This window comes from Schistocerca americana, chromosome 4 (assembly GCF_021461395.2).
Source record: "Schistocerca americana isolate TAMUIC-IGC-003095 chromosome 4, iqSchAmer2.1, whole genome shotgun sequence".
NCBI classification, from domain to species: Eukaryota; Metazoa; Arthropoda; class Insecta; order Orthoptera; family Acrididae; genus Schistocerca; species Schistocerca americana.
Genome location: NC_060122.1, coordinates 608,913,347 through 608,929,539, shown reverse-complemented (window position 1 = coordinate 608,929,539; position 16,193 = coordinate 608,913,347). Strand labels below are relative to the sequence as shown.

The 16,193-nt window shown below is 44.3% G+C and overlaps 1 protein-coding gene across 1 annotated transcript in view; it reads left to right on the top strand.

The window, feature by feature from the left end:
• Positions 1 to 365: 365 nt before the first annotated feature.
• The window catches only part of LOC124613646 (mucin-5AC-like), a 253,948-nt gene continuing 238,120 nt past the window's right edge, over positions 366 to 16,193 (top strand). Inside the window, exon 1 of the mRNA XM_047142361.1 lies at positions 366 to 480. Within this exon, the coding sequence (XP_046998317.1) occupies positions 388 to 480 (93 nt within the window). The 5' untranslated portion in view covers positions 366 to 387. The remainder of the gene's footprint in view (positions 481 to 16,193) is intronic.

Here is a 16,193-nt window from a genome sequence, read left to right as displayed (position 1 = left end):
GTGTGAACAATAACATACATGCATTCCTGATCAATTGCGTTTTCCACATTTTGTTTCATTTTGGAAATAAAATGGGTGGCAGAGTTACTTGGGACGACCCTGTATGTACACACATTTGCATTAACTCAGTCTCGGTTATCTCCAGCACAAGGGATAAGATTAAGAAGAGGAATATTGTCACGATATTACGAACGCTCTCGTTGCGGATACTCCAGTGAGCACTCGCTGCATTTCGGCAGTGTGTGCCCACTGTCAGGCAGATGCAGCGGCGGGAGCAGTCCCTCCCCCCCCCCCCCTTTCCCGACAATTGGTCTCGTTAGACAGGGGCCGTTATCTCAGCCAGCGGCCAGTCGCGCGCCGGCACCCGACCCATTCGCGCCGCGACGCATGGAGTTGGCAGGCGTCGTTGATGACGCGGCCGTCGACGGCGTCGCGGGCTCCAGCCTCGCCTGCCTGTTGGCGCCAGCTGACGATGCCGAGGTAACTGTCAGGCGATGCACCAGGTGCTCCTAGCTATCGTATGTGCATGTTCACGTCCAGTCTTCTCACCCCAAAGCGTGCTGTGGAGCCGGCCATATATGAAACGGTGTATTCGTATTTACGGCGCACTGGAGTGAGATCAATGGCAGGCATGGGGAAAACCGACGGGTTAGAATCGATACCGCTTTTTTAGTTCTGAATAACCGGTATATTTCGGTATTTGTTTGGTCTCGGGTATAACAGGTGTTTGTTGTTGTTCTTGTTGTTGTTTATTAATAACCGCGTAAGAGAACCGTAATATTAATTATCCATAGCAGCAGCGCTAAAATTTCCCATTTCGAGTAAAGCTCTTTTAAAAAGTGAGTAATTTTTATTCGTAAAATTTGCATTAACGTGAAATATTGCGTTATTACAGAAAATGGGAAAAGCGAACAGTGCTTTTTTTTTTTTAAATACAATACCGACAGAAACAAGCAACAAATACTCGTACATAGCATAAGGATTGACAGAGCATTGCTGAGATAATAATGTCCCAGTTCCTGTGCGTCTTTTTCCGCTCTCGTCGATGGGCATCCGTTGTATTTCAATATGGTACCAACCCAAGTCTGGAAATATTTTTACGAAGTGACGTAGCAAGAACGCAAAATGTTTATTTGCTTTAAGAGATTAAGAATTTGTCTCCCACTTCTACAACGTATTAAAATAGAGCGGAAATTACAATAACAGTAATAAATTAAAAACTTAACAACAGTTCATTCATGTTGTTGTTGTTGTGGTCTTCAGTCCTGAGACTGGTTTGATGCAGCTCTCCATGCTACTCTATCCTGTGCAAGCTTTTTCATCTCCCAGTACCTACTGCAACCCTCATCCTTCTGAATCTGCTTAGTGTATTCATCTCTTGGTCTCCCTCTACGATTTTTACCCTCCACGCTGCCCTCCAATACTAAATTGGTGATCCCTTGATGCCTCAGAACATGTCCTACCAACCGATCCCTTCTTCTGGTCAAGTTGTGCCACAAACTTCTCTTCTCCCCAATCCTATTCAATACTTCCTCATTAGTTATGTGATCTACCCATCTAATCTTCAGCATTCTTCTGTAGCACCACATTTCGAAAGCTTCTATTCTCTTCTTGTCCAAACTATTTATCGTCCATGTTTCACTTCCATACATGGCTACACTCCATACGAATACTTTCAGAAATGACTTCCTGACACTTAAATCAATACTGGATGTTAACAAATTTCTCTTCTTCAGAAACGATTTCCTTGCCATTGCCAGCCTACATTTTATATCCTCTCTACTTCGACCATCATCAGTTATTTTGCTCCCCAAATAGCAAAACTCCTTTACTACTTTCAGTGCCTCATTTCCTAATCTAATTCCCTCAGCATCACCCGACTTAATTAGACTACATTCCATTATCCTTGTTTTGCTTTTGTTGATGTTCATCTTATATCCTCCTTTCAAGACGCTGTCCATTCCGTTCAACTGCTCTTCCAAGTCCTTTGCTGTCTCTGACAGAATTACAATGTCATCGGCGAACCTCAAAGTTTTTATTTCTTCTCCATGAATTTCAATACCTACTCCAAATTTTTCTTTTGTTTCCTTTATTGCTTGCTCAATATACAGATTGAACAACATCGGGGAGAGGCTAAAACCCTGTCTTACTCCCTTCCCAACCACTGCTTCCCTTTCATGTCCCTCGACTCTTATAACTGCCATCTGGTTTCTGTACAAATTGTAAATAGCCTTTCGCTCCCTGTATTTTACCCCTGCCACCTTTAGAATTTGAAAGAGAGTATTCCAGTCAACATTGTCAAAAGCTTTCTCTAAGTCTACAAATGCTAGAAACGTAGGTTTGCCTTTCCTTAATCTTTCTTCTAAGATAAGTCGTAAGGTCAGTATTGCCTCACGTGTTCCAGTGTTTCTACGGAATCCAAACTGATCTCCCCCGAGGTTGGCTTCTACTAGTTTTTCCATTCGTCTGTAAAGAATTCGTGTTAGTATTTTGCAGCTGTGACTTATTAAGCTGATAGTTCGGTAATTTTCACATCTGTCAACACCTGCTTTCTTTGGGATTGGAATTATTATATTCTTCTTGAAGTCTGAGGGTATTTCGCCTGTTTCATACATCTTGCTCACCAGATGGTAGAGTTTTGTCAGGACTGGCTCTCCCACGGCCATCAGTAGTTCCAATGGAATGTTGTCTACTCCGGGGGCCTTGTTTCGACTCAGGTCTTTCAGTGCTCTGTCAAACTCTTCACGCAGTATCATATCTCCCATTTCATCTTCATCTACATCATCTTCCATTTCCATAATATTGTCCTCAAGTACATCGCCCTTGTATAGACCCTCTATATACTCCTTCCACCTTTCTGCTTTCCCTTCTTTGCTTAGAACTGGGTTTCCATCTGAGCTCTTGATATTCATACCAATCGTTCTCTTATCTCCAAAGGTCTCTTTAATTTTCCTGTAGGCAGTATCTATCTTACCCCTAGTGAGATAGGCCTCTACATCCTTACATTTGTCCTCTAGCCATCCCTGCTTAGCCATTTTGCACTTCCTGTCGATCTCATTTTTGAGACATTTGTATTCCTTTTTGCCTGTTTCACTTACTGCATTTTTATATTTTCTCCTTTCATCAATTAAATTCAGTATTTCTTCTGTTACCCAAGGATTTCTATTAGCCCTCGTCTTTTTACCTACTTGATCCTCTGCTGCCTTCACTACTTCATCCCTCAAAGCTACCCATTCTTCTTCTACTGTATTTCTTTCCCCCATTCCTGTCAATTGCTCCCTTATGCTCTCCCTGAATCTCTGTACAACCTCTGGTTCTTTAAGCTTATCCAGGTCCCATCTCCTTAAATTCCCACTTTTTTGCAGTTTCTTCAGTTTTAATCTACAGGTCATAACCAATAGATTGTGGTCAGAGTCCACATCTGCCCCTGGAAATGTCTTACAATTTAAAACCTGGTTCCTAAATCTCTGTCTTACCATTATATAATCTATCTGATACCTTCTAGTATCTCCAGGGTTCTTCCGTGTATACAACCTTCTTTCATGATTCTTAAACCAAGTGTTAGCTATGATTATGTTGTGCTCTGTGCAAAATTCTACCAGGCGGCTTCCTCTTTCATTTCTGTCCCCCAATCCATATTCACCTACTATGCTTCCTTCTCTCCCTTTTCCTACACTCGAATTCCAGTCACCCATGACTATTAAATTTTCGTCTCCCTTCACAATCTGAATAATTTCTTTTATTTCATCATACATTTCTTCAATTTCTTCGTCATCTGCAGAGCTAGTTGGCATATAAACTTGTACTACTGTAGTAGGTGTGGGCTTCGTGTCTATCTTGGCCACAATAATGCGTTCACTATGCTGTTTGTAGTAGCTTACCCGCATTCCTATTTTCCTATTCATTATTAAACCTACTCCTGCATTACCCCTATTTGATTTTGTGTTTATAACCCTGTAGTCACCTGACCAGAAGTCTTGTTCCTCCTGCCACCGAACTTCACTAATTCCCACTATATCTAACTTCAACCTATCCATTTCCCTTTTTAAATTTTCTAACCTACCTGCCCGATTAAGGGATCTGACATTCCACGATCCGATCCGTAGAACGCCAGTTTTCTTTCTCCTGATAACGACGTCCTCTTGAGTAGTCCCCACCCGGAGATCCGAATGGGGGACTATTTTACCTCCGGAATATTTTACCCAAGAGGACGCCATCATTATGTAATCATACAGTAAAGCTGCATGCCCTCGGGAAAAATTACGGCTGTAGTTTCCCCTTGCTTTCAGCCGTTCGCAGTACCAGCACAGCAAGGACATTTTGTTTATTGTTACTAGGCCAGATCAGTCAATCATCCAGACTGTTGCCCTTGCAACTACTGAAAAGGCTGCTGCCCCTCTTCAGGAACCACACGTTTGTCTGGCCTCTCAACAGATACCCCTCCGTTGTGGTTGCACCTACGGTACGGCTATCTGTATCGCTGAGGCACGCAAGCCTCCCCACCAACGGCAAGGTCCATGGTTCATGGGGGGAGTTCATTCATAGTATACATTAAAATAGGAAGTAGCTGATCTGTTGAGTGTGTCTACATAGTATACCTATATCTGCTTGCAGCCCATGAAAACGAAAGAATTAACGCGAAAAACAGCGTTTTTCAACCTCAGTTTTGACCCTTTAGCTCTGACTATTTCAAATCTCCAAATGGTGGTAATGTCCCCGATTACGACACAAATTTAAGCAGGGTTTCAAAAAATTAGAATCACTAGGAGAATATTGGCTTTTTCTTGTAGTAGTCAACAATTTATCATTTTCGACAAAAGCAGCGAACGGTGGACGGACTAAATTTTCTTTTATTTATTTATTTATTTTATTTTTTATTTTTTTACATGGATACTCTGCAAATCACATTCAAGTGCCTGGCAGACGGTTCATCGAACCACCTTATAAATTTCTCAATTGCTGCCGATACTATTTCTTTGAATTTAAGCCACATCTGGTCTACACTTATATTATTAATTTGGAATGAGTGCAGATTGTTTCTTAGGAAGGCGTCAATTGAATTTTATCTGCTTTTTTGAATAGGTATATTTTTCGCTTATTTTTCGAGGATTTGGGGATTACAATATTCAGTCTCGCTATGACAACTCTGTGTTCACTAACCCCTGAATCGGTTTTGATGCTCGTTATTAACTCAGGATTATTTATTGCTAATAGGTCAAGTGTGTTTTCACAACCGTTTACTATTCGCGTGAGCTCACGAACTAACTGCTCGAAATAATTTTCAGAGAATGCGTTTAGCACAATTTCGGACGATATTTTATGCGTACTTCCGGACTGTTGCCTGTTTACCCATCCAAATGAAAACGGGCTTCGCCGCTAAACCAAACCACACATCGCGTACTAATTCGCAACATACCCCATGGCCAATCGTGCAGTTTGAACGCCCTAACGCAAAGCGTTCAGAAGTTATGGCGATTTTATTTCAAATAGATCAACAATTGTTACACTGTTACAATACTACACAAAGAGGCCAGTACTTTACTACATGGGTTTTTAATTTTTTTTCTTTTGCCGGAAACAAAATATTCATTTGCAACTGAAATTTAAGCTCAATTAAGAGAGTTAAATCTGAAACGTATTTATTGTATGTACAAATTTATGTACGTCAGTGATTTATCTCCGTTTCTTGCAGGTCTCTTGTTATTCCACTGTCATTATTAATATTGAAACTTCGTGGCAGATTAAAACTGTGTGCCGGACCGAGACTCGAACTCGGGACCTTTGCCTTTCGCGGGCAAGTGCTCTACCAACTTTTTTTTTCCTTTTCTTTTTTTTTATGACAGACGCTCTATCCATCTTTTTTTATGTTGTAAGAAAGAAAAGAAAATGAAAATAAAAAAGCGGTTCCTCCGCTTTATGGTCCAACAACGCGACCACTCCTTTTTTTTTGGGAACAGGAAGGCAGGGTAAACAAACAATCTTTATTCGTGCTGTCCTAGGGATAAGAAAAGTATCGAGACAGCAAAAACAATTTGGAAAACGCAAAGGACGCCCTCTCTCTTTTTTTCTTTTTTATAAAGTAAATGACAATCCTAGTCACGGGTGGCAGTAAAAATGAAGTTATCATCTGCATCACAATCCCTGCAGCACGCGGTGTCGCATCATAAACCTGGCAGAAAGCCAAATAATCTTGACTATTTCTGCCAGTGTGGGCGGTATGTATTTCTCCTGCGTCGACCATTCGAAGGACCATTACCTGAGGCGGTTTCGGTGTTTACCATCGTTGTGTGTGTCTGGTTTGTTTTTTTATTTCACTTTAACATAATCCAGTCATAACTGGCGCCAACAGGTAGGGGCCAGTGTTCTTCTCAGTGTGCTATATGCCAATATAACTGAACCGCGCAGTACTGTCTCTAGTCGTTCTGCTGCAGGAGTCTTCTCAGTTCTGGGACACCCCAGCTGTCGGGCGGATTGTGAAAAACACTTCCTAAAAAATTGGATAAGTAAGTCCTGTATTTCGTATGACTCCGTATGAGCTCGTGTTGCTCTTGTAAATACATCCAATAATCCATCACGCACTTAATATCGTACGAATACAAATATTTCGTCGCATATCCAGCGATCCAATTGACCGCATATGTCTTTTGTTTGGGAAAAAAGGTCTTGCCCGGTAGAAAATGTACATCCGATGTGATTTCTGTGTAGTTAGTGCGCCGAAGGAAGGCCAGTATTCGACGCGTCAGCATCCAGACGTCCCTCGCTGCGCCACACACTAAACCATGTTCTTCCGTTGCTAACAGTCCACAGTTTGTGCAAAGAGGAGAATCGACCATATGAATTGTATGTAATCGACTCCTGGTCACAAGTTTACGGTTTATAAGAATATACCACATCGATCTCGCTGCTGTTGGCAGTAATGGAGTATGCACTGCACACCAAATGTGGTTCCACGTTTTCGACGGGTATTTGAATTCCATTATGTTGCGGCCATGGTGATCCATCAAGCATCTATAGCTCTCCCGAGTCGTGGGTATTCTCGTCGAAGGTACTTTCAGACGAACATGACTGTAATCAACAAGAAATGAGGCAATGTGTGCAAGAGAAGGCGAAATATTGCCCACCGCAACAGGGGTTTCGTACGAAGGTGGAACAAGTACTTCTATCAGAGCTGACGTTATGGTATGCTTTCTTTGTTGCCAATTTCGTATTATCGCTCACATGTAAAGCGCCAGAGCTTTGTTTCGCACGTTTGTGAGGTTGAGGCCACCGTTCCGGAATTGTAGCGTTAACGTGTCATATGTGATCTTAAACAACATCCCAGTACTAACATAGTAACCAAAGGCAGCCATGAGGCGGTCTGCAATACCCTTCGGTGTTGGTAGGATCTGCGCTAAATGGGGCAGTCGTGACGCTATGTGCGCGTTGGTGTATGCCACACGTTGGATCATGTCAAAGGCTCTCAGTGAGTTGTAGCGTATAGTCAGACGAACATTCTGCAGAAGCCGCCGAGAACTCGCCGCCGCTGACCGCCGTAGTGAACGGGTAAATGTAATCCCCAGACATCTCAGCGATTCCACCGTCTGAAACGGTGCCGGTACGTCTTCCAGACCCCGTCCAATGTGCATAATTTTCGATTTCGTCATGTTAACGACACTGCCTGCCGCCGTCCCGTAAGAGTCTAGATGTTCAACAGCCTGACGCACTTCATGTCCTGATCTGACAAGAAGGATCAGGTCGTCCGCATATGCGCGACAAACCAAAGAGTTCTCATTAAGCGCTATCCCAGTAAGAGAGCGCCTCATAACACACATCAGCGGTTCAAGCGCTATCGCAAACAGCATCATGGAGAGTGGGCACCCTTGTCAACTGAGCTGTTAATAGAAATCCGAGCCCGCTTCCCGACCGTTTACAATCACCTTCGACGTAGCCCCTCGTATTAGCCTCATAACGATGGAGATGAAAACAGGTGGAATCGTCATTCGGCTCATGACTGACGCCAAAAAGTCATGGTTTATCCTGTCGAACGCACGATCGAAGTCCACAAATATCATCGCTGCTCGCATTTTACACGTTTCCGCAAGGGCGATAACGTCACGGTATTCACTTAACGCAGAGGAGATGTTGCTTCGCACCCCTAGGCAAGCCTGATCAGGGGATATTGTCCTGGATATCGCCAGCTTGAGACGAGACGCTAGTAGTCGTGCAAAGGTTTTATAGTCGGTGTTTAGCATAGTGAGAGGCCGATATTGATTAACACTGCGACTCCCCGCCATCTTCTGGATGGGAAGAAGAAAGCCCGTCACAAAATCCGACGGTAGGCGCATGTCCGGACGCATCGCCTCATTGTACATCGACATCAACTGTGGCATCATCATGTCCACGAATTCTCGATAAAACTCTAGCGTAATCCCATCTGGCCCTGGTGATTTATGGGCCGCTCCTTTTGTGAGTGCCACCTTTATATCGTCTTCTGCGAGTGGCTCCATAAGCGCTGCCTTATCCGTCTCTGTCAGTGTCGTTTGCAAACTGAGCTACCCAAGCACGACTCACGCCCCGTCCTCACAGCTTTACTTCTGCCAGTCCCTCGCCTCCTACCTTCCAAACTTTACAGAAGCTCTCCTGCGAACCTCGCAGAACTGGCGCTCCTGCACTCGCTGTGCAAATCACATCTCATCTGAGATTGCTTTTGCCTGTTGTTAAAAAATACTACTATGATACCGGTGCTGAGAACTCAAAGTAAAACTTCCAAGATTATCTTCTCTTCAGAGCTTTGCATTAAGTTCAGGTGCCTACTGTAAAGAGTTTTCTTTATGTCCTCTCTGGCCGAAGGAATAATTTCTTTACTTCCACTGCATTGCTCCAGAACTGGTAGTAGAACGTACATAAGGTATTTCATTAAACTGAATAAAATTACAGGTGTTTTAAGTGAATAACATGCTAATCTAAACGGCTTCTTTAGTTTGTTTACATGTTTTGGATCCATTTTAAATTGTAATTGTTCTCGATCGTACAAGTAAAGGCATCTTCAAATGTACCGTACCAAGTAAGACCTCACCTAAATTAACGCTAGTTCAATAATAATGACTGATGTTCCAGACAACGTGTAAGCTCTGGTGCATACTGCATTAAAACCTCAAGTCAGATAAGTGGTCCTCTATCTACTAAAACAGAGGCTCGTGACTAAAGATAGAAAAATCAGCAGAAAATACATATGAAGCTGTCAAATTGAAAGACATTGTTGCTTTCTGGCGACGACATATTTAGAAAGTTTTTTTCTGTTTGCGGGAGCCAAAATAGGCCCTGAGCAGTTATTCGAGTCATTGTGAGATCCTCTGTAACGAGAAAAGGGAAAGACAAATGTCAGTACCAAGCAACTCCCCTATTGCAGTGAAACATTAATGGGCTCAGAAGTCACGTGGAAGAAGTGCGCCTCCTAGCACAGGCAAGGTCATCGAATTTATGCCTTTGGAAACGCGATCGAAAGACACTGACGCTTCTGTAAGAAGGCTCAGTGCGGAGAGGGCTAATGTTGGTGAAACCATATTCACTCTCTATGAAAACCACGACTCGCTTTGAATTTCACCACTAACATGCAAGCAACTGCAATATCGTGCGTGCCGCACATGTTGCCTTCACTTGTTCCCTAATGAAGCTAAGAAGAAATACTGATCGTGGTTAGCACCGAGGACGTCATTGACATTTACGATACTCGTGGATACTTGGAACCTGCTGCGTGTTCCGGTTGTAACATATCGGCCAGAGGGGATGCTGAGCATGTTGATCAGGTACAATACCCGCAGGCCAGGCACCTGTACTGCTGTCAGTCAGAGGTGAAGGGACGCCGCAGCCTCTATACTGTGTCCGAACAAGTGGAGCTAAGAGCATATTGTTAGCCTGGAGTGTAGGCTTGTATAATCGCTTTACTAAAGCATACAAGACAAGAGGATATGTTCATGGGACACGGGACGTTAACAGTTCACAGTGAAGGCACAACTTGCCAAGTGAAACAGTTCCTTCTTACAATAAGTAAATAATTATCTCGGCGGTTGTGTTTGCTATTTTACCACAGGAATAATAAATTTCCTTGAGACAGAAAAACTTCTGTCCACAAATCAGCACGTTTTTAGAAAGCATCGCTCGTACGAATCTTAGCCTTCTCTTTTGTCACATGATATACTGCAACCATGGATGAAAGGCAAGAGGCAGATTCCATACTCCCATATTTCCGAAAAGCGTTTGGCGTCGTGCCCCACTGCAGGCTGTTAACAAATGTACGAGCATACAGGACACGTCCCCAGACATGTGAGTGGTTTGAATACCTTTTGAGTAACAGTGCCCAGTAAATTGTCCACCGAGGCGACTGTTTATCAGAGAACGGTATCGTCGTTAGCGATCCAGGGCAACTATTATTCTTTACACACATAAATGATCTGACGAACAGAGTGAGAATCAATCTCAGACTGTGTGCTGATGAAGCTGTGCTGTACGGGAAAGTATCGATGTTGAATGATTGTAGGAGGATACCGGATGATTTAGACAGAATTTCTAGTTCGTGTGACGAATGACAGCTAGATCTAACTGTAGAAAAATGTAAGTTAACGCAGTTGAGTTGGAAAAACAATCCCGCAATGTTCGAATACAGCATTAGTATTGTACTACTTGACAGAGTCACTTCTATTTCATTCCTAGGCGTAAGTTGCAAAGCGATAAGAAATGGAACGATCATGTGAGGAGTGTGGTAGGGAAAATGAGTGGTCTACTTTGGTTTATTGGGAAAGCTTTCAGAAAGTGCGTTTTACCTGTAAAGGAGACCGCATATACAGGGTGTTTCAAAAATGACCGGTATATTTGAAACGGCAATAAAAACTAAACGAGCAGTGATAGAAATACACCGTTTGTTGCAATATGCTTGGGACAACAGTACATTTTCAGGTGGACAAACTTTCGAAATTACAGTAGTTACAATTTTCAACAACAGATGGCGCTGCAAGTGATGTGAAAGATATAGAAGACAACGCAGTCTGTGGGTGCGCCATTCTGTACGTCGTCTTTCTGCTGTAAGCGTGTGCTGTTCACAAAGTGCAAGTGTGCTGTAGACAACACGGTTTATTCCTTAGAACAGAGGATTTTTCTGGTGTTGGAATTCCACCGCCTAGAACACAGTGTTGTTGCAACAAGACGAAGTTTTCAACGGAGGTTTAATGTAACCAAAGGACCGAAAAGCGATACAATAAAGGATCTGTTTGAAAAATTTCAACGGACTGGGAACGTGACGGATGAACGTGCTGGAAACGTAGGGCGACCGCGTACGGCAACCACAGAGGGCAACGTGCAGCTAGTGCAGCAGGTGATCCAACAGCGGCCTCGGGTTTCCGTTGGCCGTGTTGCAGCTGCGGTCCAAATGACGCCAACGTCCACGTATCGTCTCATGCGCCAGAGTTTACACCTCTATCCATACAAAATTCAAACGCAGCAACCCCTCAGCGCCGCTACCATTGCTGCACGAGAGACATTCGCTAACGATATAGTGCACAGGATTGATGACGGCGATATGCATGTGGGCAGCATTTGGTTTACTGACGAAGCTTATTTTTACCTGGACGGCTTCGTCAATAAACAGAACTGGCGCATATGGGGAACCGAAAAGCCTCATGTTGCAGTCCCATCGTCCCTGCATCCTCAAAAAGTACTGGTCTGGGCCGCCATTTCTTCCAAACGAATCATTGGCCCATTTTTCAGATCCGAAACGATTACTGCATCACGCTATCTGGACATTCTTCGTGAATTTGTGGCGGTACAAACTGGCTTAGACGACACTGCGAACACCTCGTGGTTTATGCAAGATGGTGCCCGGCCACATCGCACGGCCGACGTCTTTAATTTCCTGAATGAATATTTCGATGATCGTGTGATTTCTTTGGGCTATCCGAAACATACAGGAGGCGGCGTGGATTGGCCTCCCTATTCGCCAGACACGCCTGTGACTTCTTTCTGTGGGGACACTTGAAAGATCAGGTGTACCGCCAGAATCCAGAAACAATTGAACAGCTGAAGCAGTACATCTCATCTGCATGTGAAGCCATTCCGTCAGACACGTTGTCAAAGGTTTCGGGTAATTTCATTCAGAGACTACGCCATATTATTGCAACGCATGGTGGATATGTGGAAAATATCGTACTATAGAGTTTCCCAGACCGCAGCGCCATCTGTTGTTGAAAATTGTAACTACTGTAATTTCGAAAGTTTGTCTGCCTGAAAATGTACTGTTGTCCCAAGCATATTGCAACAAACGGTGTATTTCTATCGCTGCTCGTTTAATTTTTATTGCCGTTTCAAATATACCGGTCATTTTTGAAACACCCTGTAGGACGTTAACACGACACATTCTCGAATAATGCCCCATTGTTTGGGATCTGCACCATGTCGGGTTAAACGAAGAGCCAGAAGCAGATGCGGACTGTTAGGTTTGTTACCGGTACGTTCGTTCAAGACGCAAACATTACGGAGATGCTTCGAGAACTCAAATGGGAATCCACAGAGGGGAGGCGCCGTTCTCTTCGAGGGAAAGCTACTGAGAAAATTTAGCGAACTGGCAACTGAAGCTGACTACAGAACTGTCCTACTGTCGCCAAAATACATCTCGTTTAAGGACCACGAACAGATAATAAGAGAAAATAGTGCTCGCACAGAGATACACTACTGACCATTAAAATTTCTACACCACGAAGATGACGTGCTACAGACGCGAAATTTAACCGACAGGAAGAAGATGCTGTGATATGCAAATGATTAGCTTTTCAGTGCATTTACACAAGGCTGGCGCTGATGGCGACACCTACAACGTGCTGACATGAGGAAAGTTTCCAACCGATTTCTCATACACAAACAGCAGTTGACTGGCGTTGCCTGGTGAAACGTTGTTGTGATGCGTCGTGTAAGGAGGAGAAATGCGTACCATCACGTTTCCGACTTTGATAAAGGTCAGATTGTAGCCTATCGCGATTGCGGTTTATCGTATCGCGACATTGCTGCTCGCGTTGGTCGAGATCCAATGTCTGTTAGCAGAATATGGAATCGGTGGGTTCAGGAGGGTAATACGGAACGCCCTGCTGGACCCCAACGGCCTCGTATCACTAGCAGACGAGATGACAGGCATCTTATCCGCATAGCTGTAATGGATCGTACAGCCACGTCTCGATCCCTGAGTCAACAAATGGGGACGTTTACAAGACAACTACCACCTGCAAGAACAGTTCGACGACGTTTGCAGCAGCATGGACTATCACCTCGGAGACCATGGCTGCGGTTACCCTTGACGCTGCAACACAGACAGGAGCGCCTGCGATGGTGTACTCAACGACGCACCTGGGTGCACCAAAAGGCAAAAAGTCATTTTTTCGGATGAATCCAGGCTCTGTTTACAGCATCATGATGGTCGCATCCGTGTTTGGCGACATCGCGGTGAACGCACATTGGAAGCGTGTATTCGTCATCGCCATACTGGCGTATCACCCGGCATGATGGTAAGGGGTGCCACGTCTCGGTCACCTCTTGTTCGCATTGACGGCACTTTGCACAGTGGACGTTACATTTCAGATGTGTTACGACCCGTGGATCTACCCTTCATTAGATCCCTGCGAAACCCTACATTTCAGCAGGATAATGTACAACCGCATGTTTCAGGTCCTGTACGGGCTTTTCTGGATACAGAAAATGTTCGACTGCTGCCCTGGCCAGCATATTCTCCAGATCTCTCACCAATTGAAAACGTCTGGTCAATTATGGCCGAGCAACTGGCTCGTCACAATACGCCAGTCACTACTCTTGATGAACTGTGGTATCGTGTTGAAGCTGAATGGGCAGCTGTACCTGCGAGCGCCATCCAAGCTCTGTTTGACTCAATGTCCAGGCGTATCAAGGCCGTTATTACGGCCAGAGGTGGTTGTTCTAGGTACTGATTTCTCAGGATCTATGCACCCAAATTGCGTGAAAATGTAATCACATGTCAGTTCCAGTATAATATATTTGTCCAATGAATACACGTTTATCATCTGCATTTCTTCTTGGTGTAGCAATTTTATTGGCCAATAGTGTATAAAGACAGTGGTTTTTCCCTCGCTCTATTTGCATGTTGAACACGAAGGGAAATGACTAGTTCTGGTAGAAAGTACCCTCCGTCACGCACGGTACGGTGGCGTGCGAAGTATGTATGTAGATGTAGGTGCGTAATTGTGGCGGTAAAATAATTCGATTGGCGCCAAAAAACATGAGGTAGGAAATTTGTCAAATTGGATGCTTACGCACGCCCATAGAGGAATCATCCTAGTGCGGGGTGCTTGACTTCGGCTCATTGAAGGTGACCTTTCACTACGAGACTCGAGAGCAGACACTTTACGTGGAGATGCGAGAACACGGACTCGGGTGAGACTCTTGACGGGACTTAGCTTCTGAGCGATGCTGGTGCTGACGTGGGACATCCATCCCTGGCCGCAGTCGTAATACAAGACACGCACCGCGGGCTGCATCCACAACGCCGCCGGCCGGAGATGAGATAGCCCGCTGTCTGCCGGCTCCAGCGCGCATTCAGCCGCAACAGCAGCAGTGCGGCCGTCGCGCTGTGCAACATCTGCACTGCAGCACTGCAAGGCAACACGGGACGTGTTCTATGATGTGAGCAGCGTGTCGCCAATCCCTCCGGCCAGTAATGCCGGTAGCTGAATTCTGATGACGCTGCTCATTCTCTAGTCAAGCAGCTCCTCACTTGACCTCGCGAGGCAGATGGTAACTGAAGAAAACTTCACAAGCCAAGATCGCTATAAAAGCATTTTATTGGATGACAGGGTTCGACAGTGGTATGCTGTAATCACCGGATCTTAAGCTTTAAAATATTACAAGATTTTAAACATGGCTGCAACAGCAACTATTGAAATTCTTCACGATAAAGGACGACAGCCAAAACAGTTGCAGGATAAAAATTGGTTAAGAATTTTAATAAATTTGTATCCTGCATCTGTTTTGGCTGTCATCCTTTACGTTTTAAATATTAATACGTATTGTCCGTCAGTATTACAAGTTGTTTCGCACAGCACACTTGCAAAATTGATGGACACTATTTCGTAGTATTTTAAAGCGTAAGATCCTATGATCTCAGCATAGCTCTGCCGAAACCGGCTTTTTTAGCCATCTTGGCAGATGAAGTTTTCTTCAGTTGCCAAACAGCGCAAATCGCACCCACACTAAAAATGTCACAGTTGACGTCGTTCCAGACCTCTATAACTCAGAAAAAATCGAACCAGGTTCCTTCCGCACCGAAGGCAGTGACACTAACCATTCGGCGATGGAGCTGATCAAGTATGACACTTCATTTAACAAATGTGTTGGTAGTTAACGTATTCAGAATTTTGCCCTACGATTTCCTATATACCCTCGAGGCTACAGAAAGGGAAGGAAATTGGTTTAAATTGTTGCTTTGGGACGGCAGTGTTTTTACTATGATGGTATTTTTAATGTAGCAATACCCAGTTTGCAATTAGCAATTTTCATCAAGTTAACAGTGGCCGCCGGCCGTAGTGGCCGTGCGGTTCTAGGCGTGACAGTCTGGAACCAAGCGACCGCTACGGTCGCAGGTTCGAATCCTGCCTCGGGCATGGATGTGTGTGATGTCCTTAGGTTAGTTAGGTTTAATTAGTTCTAAGTTCTAGGCGGCTGATGACCTCAGAAGTTAAGTCGCATAGTGCTCAGAGCCATTTGGACCATTTTTGAACAGTGGCCGTTATGTAACTTAATTTGTATGAACTACGATTCCATGAGCATAAGGATACCTCTGTTGACAGATAGTTGACAGTTATGACCAGCCAGGCAACGGCAATCTAACTGGTCCGTAAAATTCCTTCAACAGTTGCTTGAAGAATTTTTTAATAGGAATCTCTATTCGAAGTGACTATACCACAAACCATGTCAGTAAGCCGTAGTGTTTGCTGGGACCGAGTCCTTAAACAGGCCCCAGCAGGATTACCCACTCTCACTATCGTTTTTGTTTGATTTTCTGGAGTGTTCAATACCTAACGTGCCAAATGGGTAGTCAGCGTCTACCATAATGGGCTCCGTGCTAGGCTCCATGTTGTGAGTCTGGTACTACGACTACCGGCGCTGAGGGCAGCAATAAGAGCAACTAATGTAGTCAGAAACGTTCA